A 9,497-nucleotide genomic window follows, 5' to 3' on the forward strand; every position below is an offset into this window, starting at 1 on the left:
CCAGTCCAGGTTTTGGGGTCTGGGAGATATTATGTAAAGCGGAATAAAGGTCTAGATGGACCAGGCACAGCAAGGATCAATGGAAGGAAGAATGGGACTCAGGGATGGGAATAATTAGATATCAGTTTTCATAGGATAGATAAAGGTTTTGAATAGCTAAGGAACACATATCCGAGCTTTGTGCAAGGAAGAGTGGAGCAGATGTTTCATCTCAAATCAGCCTCAATCCAATGGTTATTGATACATTTGAAGGTATTTTATATACCTCCATTGGCAGTCTATGGCTTTTCTAGGTGCCAACCACTGGTGTGTTACTAATGATTGGGAATTTGGGATAAATACTGGTTTGGAAGCTGTAAGAGTTATGGAATGGTATATGTTGGGTGGTGAAGCAATGCTCTGAATTATTACATGAGATTTTGTGGTGGTGAGGAATGCTGATGAGCCAAAGTGTAAGAAATATTTATAGGCTAGCATGGAGGCACACCCTTTGCTTGTGTTTGGAGCTTGAAGGACCGTTTTGTAGGCCAGCTTCCTATTGCTCTTTTTTTCTGCATAATGAATAAATTGGCTGGTCTTTATCCCTGATTCTTTGTAAGGAGCCTCCAAATCCTTGGATTTCCCAACTGATGGGAATGTCTTTGTTATTTAAGGCAGACCTCTGGATAGTTTCAGGATGGGAGCTGGTAGTTCCAGAACTCTGGAAAGACCTAACCATGTGATTAGAGGTTTGGGGATTTGAGTCACATTATATCACCCTGATGTCCAACCTCTGGAGAGAGAATTGGGCTATATGGATTGAGTTCAGTCATATGGCCAATTCAATCAATCGTACCCATGTAATGAAATCCCAGTAAAACTCTGGATGCCTGAAGCTGAGTAGAACTTGGTAATCATACATTGATGTGTTGGGAGGTGATGCATCCTGAGGACATGGAAACCTCAGGTTTCTTCCCAGATCTCATTCTATGTGTTTCTTCATAAAACTGTAATCATAAGTATAGAGCTTTCCCGAGTTCTGTGAGTCATTCCAGAAAATTATGGTATCCAAAGGAGTAATAAGAACCCCTGAAGATTTGTGGCCAGTTGCTCAGAAGTATGGGTGGCCTAGGTTACATTACAGGTTTTTAAGTCAGTATTAGGATATTTGAAGTCATACTACCAAGTTAAAACAAATGAAAATATCTGTATGACTGTAAGTCTTTTTAATACCATGGGTCTGAGGCAAGGTAGCCAGGATTTGGGTAGAGGTGACTGAAACTTTCAACTTCCAGAAGAACCCTCTCTTCTTCAGGTCGTCATTTATTTGGATAGTATAGATAAACAGGGAGTGAACTTCTAAATTACCGGTAAAATCTTAGGGATTGCCAAAAATTTTTGACTGCTTTAGGGACCAGCATAGTAATTTCTGAGAGATGACCAAGTTTCATGGTAATGTGTCATAGTAGCTGGCCACATCATCTGGAAGGCATTCTTCCATTTGTCACTTGATTTATGTGAATGAGGCTGTAGGCACTGGAAGTCATGACATCATTGTGCCTTCCACCAATAGCAGGAATGGGACATAGTCTCAGATGTGAGCTGTGTGGAGTTCCTAGTAATTTCGTTTTTTCTTACATTGGAATTCATGGGCAATAACTGAAATTTCATTGCCCATGTGTTACTGACCTCATTCCCTAGCAGAATCAACAAAGAGGGCATCATTGTCCCCCTGATGGGTAGGGCCATTAAGCACATTGCCTAGCAGTTTCAGAAGACCTACACAGTTCTGGTTCATTGCACACATCTCTGAAGTCCATGAAATTCATGAGAGTAGGTGTGTGATATAGTTTCTCTCAAATCTGGAGCTCAGAATAAAGGAGGTTCCAGAAGTGCAGGTGAATTTCTCTAGGAGCGATGTTTGCAAAATGCTGGGGTACGTATGATGCTAATTAACAAGGGCTTGGTACTTTACTTTCATCCTTGCCAGCTGTGTGGGGAGTATTATATGTGAGTGTTAGAACTTTTAACTATGTCTCTACCTTCCACCCCAATCCCTTCACTCACGTGGACAATGGAAAACTAAGAAAACTGAGAGCCTCAGGGAATTTTGTTCTAACATTACTCCCAAACAGTGGTTCTCAGGGGTTGAGCCAGTTGGGTCATCTTTGAAGGTTTGCATATTCTGAGAACTACCAGAAATTGCATCCTCAAGTGGCCTAGTTAAATAGACTGAGGCTAGGCTACAAAATCCAAATAGGTCTAGATAAGCTAAAGTGATCAAATTATGAAGGTAGATAGGCTAGGGGATGAGGGCTAACAATGCATGGGAAGGGTAGAAGCAAGTGGGAAAAAAAAAATCTGGAGGAAACCTTTGTTCCAGAATCCACATTCTCATGGAGGCATTTTATTTGGTGACCATGGCTTTTGATGCAGGTATACTAGAATCCAATCTTGCCAAAGCAAAATGAATGTGCAGTTCCAGCATTGTCAGTATTAAGTTGATTCAATTCTACATCTTTTTTTTTTTTTTTTTTTGGTCTTTTTGCTTTTTGTTGGGCTGCTCCCACGGCATGTGGAGGTTCCCATGCTAGGGGTCTAATCAGAGCTGTAGCCTCCGGCCTACGCCACAGCACATGGGATCCGAGCCATGTCTGTGACCTATACCACTGCTCACGGCAATGCTGGATCCTTGACCCACTGAGCAAGGCCAGGGATTGAACCCACAACCACATGGTTCCTAGTCGGATTTGTTAACCACTATGCCACGATGGGAACTCCCCAATTCTACATCTTTATCATCTTGCAAATCTATTCCATCCCTCTCTCCTATGAAGTTTTTTCCTAAGTCTTGGAGATTCTATCCCTTAAATACTTCTCAATCTATTTCTGTGGTGACCAGAGTGATCCATCTAAAACACGAATTTGACTTAAGTACCTTCAGTGCATCCTCATTTCCTACAGGATTAAATACTACTGTCAGATAGCATATAAGACTATTTATGATGTTGCCCCTACTTATTTCTCCATCTTCATCTCTCACCACTTCCCTGCCCTTTTCTAGCCACAATGACTTACTGGTATTTCCTGGAACATGCCATTCTGTTGCATTCCTTCATGACTTAGTTCTTCTGCATATTGTCTGGTATGTCCTACTCTTGTATGTCTGGCAATTTTCTGCTTATCCTCTAAGACTTACTGCATCTCTGAATTCTTTTCTAACCTATGAAGGCAGAGTTGAACACTCTTTCTTTACAAACGTTCTCAATTTTAGCACTGCAATGAATTGTAATGATTTAAAAATCGGTTTCTAGAGAGCATGGCCATGTCTAATTGATTTCTGGGCCTTCAGAGACTGACACAGTGCCTAACACATAGTAGGGTCTCAAATTGTCTTTGAATAGGGAAGTGAAATACTTTAAAAGCAGGAGGAACTTGTCAACAAATTCATGCTGTTGATTATCTCTTGGATTCAAGATCTGATGTCTGAAGTATGTGATGTTGATTCCTTCATTAATTCAGCAAGTGTTTATTGAACATCTACCCTAAGCCAAGCATGGGAATAAAATGATGAACAAAAATAGTTATGTTCTTTACTGCTCTCAGAGGATTGAGGATTTACTGGGGGGAAACTATTACTGCATTGTTTGAATTACTAAATAAAATAGAATATATTGAGTTTGGCCCATAACATCAGCTGAAGAGTTTATTTAATACAAGGCTTTCTGCAGTGTGATGTCAAAGCCTTTGCCCGTGGGGCTACTTTGGTGTCATGCATAGTGCAAGTTTGTCTCTAGTTCTTCAGCATAGAAAACCACAACAGGTAAAATAGTTGAACATCCTATTTTAATCCAAGCAAAACTTTGTCTTCAAAAATACGTGGACTTTACATCACATAAAGTGACTTTACATTTTATGAAGCGCTTTTGCACTTATAGTGGTATTTGGTTTTACTTATAGGAAAACCAAAGGAATGTAGGGAGAGCATTTAAAAATCAACAAAACAGGATCACCTTCTTAGGCTATAGGGAATACCTTAAGGCAGTGAGACATTATTAGTATATATATACCTAAGCAAACAAAAAATCCTAGTCCCTCTGCTAAAAGCCAATATAAGACACAAACTTCTAACTCAGGGGGTGTGATTGGAGGAATGAAAGAAGCTTCCAGGTCCTGGCATTTTGAAAATGGCGGGGGGGGGGACCCTCCAAAATATTACTCTCACGAAACTCAGATAAGACAAAGTTCGAACAAACTCAAACCAGGGTCCTACAGGGTCGTATTATCCTGATATCCCCTGTGTGTGTTCTGTTTCCTTCTCAGTTGAGGTTATCTATAAACAAGGACAAACTTGGAATCAAGGTGACCAGTGATATATAATCAGTTAGATCCATTCAAAGGCATACTGGCCAGAATTGCAGGTGTTAGACATTCTGTAACATAAGGGATTTGTCTTTCTTGAATTTGGCTATGCTGTTTCTGATAACTAGAATTGCTACACAATAGAGAAACAATTTTATTTCTTTTAGGTAGCACGTTGCTGTGGCAGAGACATGCTGCCACAAGGCTTAAATTACACCCTCATTTTGATTTATAAATGGATTACAAACAAAGCACAAGGCAAAATAAAGTTGCAGTTTTAGCTTGAGCCCAAAGTAGCTAACAGTCTCCTAAACTGAAGCTAAAGTTACTTTCTTAATTAGGAGATTAAAAAAAATCAAGTGTCGTAGAAGCAGAATATTATGTACCAATTTGTCTATTAATATCACCCCCCTTTTCTGAGGGTATCAGAGACAAAATAGTTTTCTTGATCATCTTTTTTAAATAAAAATATAGGCCAGGTAGAAGCTTGGCCTTTCAAGTCTTTTCCTGACATTTAGGGAAGGAAGGACGGAAATGGGGAGGGGATAAAATTGCAGATTGTTTCATACCTTTTCTCAGTTCTAAATAGAAACCTCCTTTGGCCTGATGCACTAGTTTTCCAAGAAAGGAGTTTTGGCTTTGACCTACAACTACTCTGGAACCACTGTCCTGTCCATTTAAATGCTACCCCAGGAAGGCTAGCATAGTGATACATTTCATCTACAAATTTCAGTGTAAAATAACAGTACAAAACCGTTGGGCTCTTTATCTCCACAGCAGCAAATATCTATGTACAAATGGGCATTATTTTTCTCAATACTGGACTCTGTTCATTTCCTGAATTAACTTTACCATTGAGGTTTGGTTACTTGTTTTTTGCTGGGCAGAGTTGCAACTGGGATGGGGGAAGGGAATTCTTGCACTGGTTAGGCAACCAGGCAGGGTTACCAAGGAGCTCATTCTGGCTCCAGAAAGGGGAGTAGGTTGTCCTCATTTCCTGGAACTGGATCATTCCCACTCCCTGAAACAGGGAGTGGATCATCCCCACTCCCTGCTGAAGAGGGAAGGCAGTCACTGCCCAGCTCTCTGCTGCCTGTCACTCTGGACTTGATTGTCCCCATCAGACCTTCAAAGGATCTGAATGTGGCTGACTTCTTCATGTCTCCAAGCTTCCTGCGAATGGCAGAGCCCATGGTGGACAGGGCAGCTGATGTCTTTTGTTTCATGTAGTCGTTGGAGACCTGAACATCATGCCAGCTCTTGGAGAGATTCTGCCTCAACCCTGCCAAGGTCATAAGTCCCAGCTTCCTCTTGAGCTCCACGCAGCGTCTCTCTTTGGCTGCCAGCGCATGGCGTAGGGTTACAATTTCCGCTTCCAATTTACTGAGCTCAGATTTGAGCTCTTTTTGCTCCACCTCTGTAAGGTCCTCTGGTTTGGCAGTCAGGTATGATCCATTCTTTCCTGCAGAGGTCTCTGTCATGGCGCCTGGCATAGACTGAGAAGGAAGATCTTCATTAAGAGAGTCAAGGTCCAATTCTTGGTAGAAAGAGTCCAACTCATGGACAGAGAAGAAATAATCTTGGCCAACACAGTTGAAGTCTAGGCCTTCAGGGTCAGACTTTTGGCTGGTGGGGTGGGCCTCTAGGTGGGATGGATTCATATCTTGGCTGGTGGAATGGATTCTTTGGCCGGTGGATCAATGTCTTGGCTTGTGGAGTAGATCCACTTCCGGGTGATATTGGGGAGTAGGGTTGGGGGAGGGGTGGTAGGCTAGGGTTGGGTTGGCATCGTGGAGGTGGGATTTCCACAGAAGACGGCAGAGGGCAGAACCTGGGCTCAGCCTCTGCGCCGCCCATGCTCATAGTATTTCGACATCACAATGTCCCAATGAGGTAGGTACTAGCCTTCAAACCAAGTCTTACTACCTAATGGACCCTTTTCCACCACACTAGCCATTTTTAAAGCCTGAAAAATAAGTGAACTTTTGGTGTTAACAGAAATTTATGACAGAGCCCCATACCTAAAATAAATAAAAACTCTCCCAAAGTGATGCAGGGAGTCTAGAACTCCTGGTCTTGTACCCTCCCAATTTTCTCTTCTCAGGTTCCCAAAAGGGCCTGAGAAATTCCTAGCACCTCTTATAAAGTGTTCTTAAAGGCTCCTCAAAACATTTAAGTCCAACAATAGTCCCATGGCATGAGTATCAGCAGTGTTAGAGGCTTGGAATAGTGGAACTCAGAAAGTTAGTCTGATGAGTCACAATTGTCTGTTCTTTTGGGGGACTGGGGAGAGACGTAGAATGAGCAAATGTGTAATGATTGTGTCAAGTTTGAGCTTAATAAAGGCAAAGTCTACTGTACTATGAGAATTTAGGAGAGAAGAAATAAGATATATGCACATGGACAATGCAAAAATTTTCAATATTGAAGTTGCATTTTCTTTTCCAAACATCCACTTACATTTCTGAAGGCATGTCTTCCCACATATATGGTTTTCAGTTGAGGGAGGTGGTCTGCACAGTAAAGTAGTAATAGTTGTACAAGCTCTGTTAGGATGCCAATCCACCATATCCCTTATTTCTATTCAGAGCTGGTAATTTATACCATGTAAAAATCAGGACTTCAGTCCAGAGAGGGCAGATAGTCAGGTATCACTTAGCTCCTTGCCTGGCTGCCCATTCCCAGGAAAGAGCCTTGAGCAAGTCTTAGTTTCTAGTGGTTTTTTTTGATATTCTAGATGTCCTTTCAAGCATGATCTTGTGGAACCTGATATAATCCTCAGCAGATTTCAGCAGTTTGCCATACTCATGTTTGTGTTTCCTCAGTGAAGCATCTAGTTGGGCATCCAAACCACTTTCAAATCTTTGGGTGTATACTTAATAACCCTTTCATGTAACACACTAGTGTTTATTATTGTCTTACCTTGAAGTATGTGTCTCACAAGGTTGAAAAATGAAGAGTATCCTTGTTGGAAACACGAAGGCAGATGAGGGATTTAGCTGTGTATATAAAGGCCTGAAAAATGAAGTAAGGGACTGCTTAAATACTGATTTGTTCCAGAAGGTGGACTTTTCCTCCCTTGCCTGTGGAAACACTAGTGGTTTCAGGAATGTTCTGACTTTGAACCAGTACTCCTCTCTCAAAACTGAGGGTGCAGGGTAAAGAAGTCCCTGGATTAAGCTAAATAATATGGAATGTGCATTTTCTATTCTAAGTTGAGATTCCATGTCACAAGATTTGAGCTTGCACTAAATTATCCTTCTCTGGATTGTTTTGGCCACCAAACTCACTGCCTATTTTCTTGTATATAGGTCTTCCTCATCCTTCAATTCAAAGTATGAGATCTTTTGTTAAACTTTGATTCTTTTTGGTAGAGTAATGATTTTCCTCATAGGTAAATCGACCTGACTTCTCTCAACAATTTTGTTTCCAGTTCCCAAATCAAAACATGGTCTCTGGAAGGGGGCCTCCTAGCTAAGCAATGTTCTGACCTCCTGAGTAGACCTCGACAGATAAGTAACACAATGGAACAATCCATTTTATTAGGTTTATGCATACCACATATAAACAACACATGTATTTTAAAAACATGTATCTTTCAAATGAATTTTAACTTAATTTATAGTGATGATAGACAACCGTTTGAATAAACTGTCTTTTTAAGGTTTATAATACTCAACTGTTGGCCCATGATTTTTTTAGAACCTCTCTACATTACGCAGCGAAAGAATCTATTACACAGAAAGGCTCACAAAACTGTTCTTATGAAACTGAAAGCATTTTGATGCTATTTAGATACGAAAAACAACCAAAATATTTGCTTCAGTAACCTATGTAGAAGTACTTTGAGAATTTTTTAAAAGCCTATAATGGTTTGCTATCTTTTTTTTCCAAGGAAGATATTACTGACTCATTTTTAGTAAAGAATAAACTTTGAATTATTTTTCTAAGTAAAAGTGATGGACTTATACTAATCCTTTATAATGTAAAGGTAAATGATACAACTAAATGATTTTTTTTCTCTTAATGTTTAGAAGCTTGTATGTTGTGTTTTATAAATAAATTATTGGGACTTGAGTGTAAAAAGCAAAGCCATATACCCCTCACTAGGTCTGGGTTGTTTGAGGATAGGAGAATTCAGATTGTAGTAATTGATACTTGAGTCTAGAAATGATTGTGAACCTGTACCAGTGTCAGCACTTTTAACCACTTGACTTCTTTTGTTATAAAAGGTCAATATGGAGCTTCTTTATTACATAAAGTCTTGTAAAATAATCCACAGTGGTGGTTCGCATTGCTTCTAAAGACCTAACAACTCACCCTATAGTCTAGTCATTTACACTGCTAGATTTAACCATAGTGAATTCTCTCAGACTTTATATCTGTTGTGAGAGAACTACTACCACAAACATTTTGTTCATTTTATCTGAATACCAGGAAAAATATTTCAATATTTAACTGTGCCTGAAAATAAAGCATGTAGTTGAAAACCTAATCCAGTCAGAATGTTTCAAGAGTAGGAGGAGAAAATTAGTAGTTGGATTTCTTTGTTAAGCCATAATGTTATATTTGATTTCAGTTTGCAAGTTATTTTCACTACTATCTCACATCATAGCCCAGCTTAATCAGTAATATATGCAGTGTTACCCTCTCCATAGATATTATATTCTCCAGCATGAACTGGAATATTTGCTATTGTTTATAGCTGTAAGAGTTATTGGTAACAATCCTCATATTTCAATATTTGAGCTGATCTTCATTTAAGACTAGTATGACATTTCCTTTCAACAGTCCCCCCCGCTTTTGACTGCACCAGTGGCATATAGAAGTTCCCAGATTAGGGATCCAATCGGAGCTACAACTGCAGGCCTACCCACAGCCACAGCAGTGTGGGATCGAGCCGCATCTGCAACCTACACCACAGCTCACAGCAGCGCTGGATCCTTAAACCACTGAGCGAGGTCAGGAATCGAACCCATATCTTCATGGATACTAGTTGGATTTGTTTCTGCTCCTCCCCAATGGGAACTCCTCAGCAGCCCTTCTACATGGCCTAATCAACTTTAAAAAGTACTTAGGACTATTTTTTTTTTTTTGTCTTTTGTCTTTTTGTTGTTGTTGTTGTTGTTGTTGTTGTTATTGTTGCTATTTCTTGG

At 40.1% G+C, this 9,497-nt stretch overlaps 1 protein-coding gene across 1 annotated transcript; it reads right to left on the reverse strand.

Annotated features, from left to right (window-relative positions):
- TPD52L3 (tumor protein D52 like 3) lies at positions 5,184-6,327 on the reverse strand. Its single transcript, XM_003121910.4, has one exon. It carries the CDS (start codon positions 6,000-6,002, stop codon positions 5,298-5,300), a length of 705 nt encoding a protein of 234 aa, XP_003121958.1. The 5' UTR covers positions 6,003-6,327; the 3' UTR covers positions 5,184-5,297.

This window comes from Sus scrofa, chromosome 1 (assembly GCF_000003025.6).
Source record: "Sus scrofa isolate TJ Tabasco breed Duroc chromosome 1, Sscrofa11.1, whole genome shotgun sequence".
Taxonomy (NCBI): Eukaryota; Metazoa; Chordata; class Mammalia; order Artiodactyla; family Suidae; genus Sus; species Sus scrofa.

Bases quoted from the DNA above. Each gene is read 5' to 3' on its own strand.
- TPD52L3 (XM_003121910.4), bottom strand. From the start codon at position 6,002: ATGAATCCATCCCACCTAGAGGCCCACCCCACCAGCCAAAAGTCTGAC.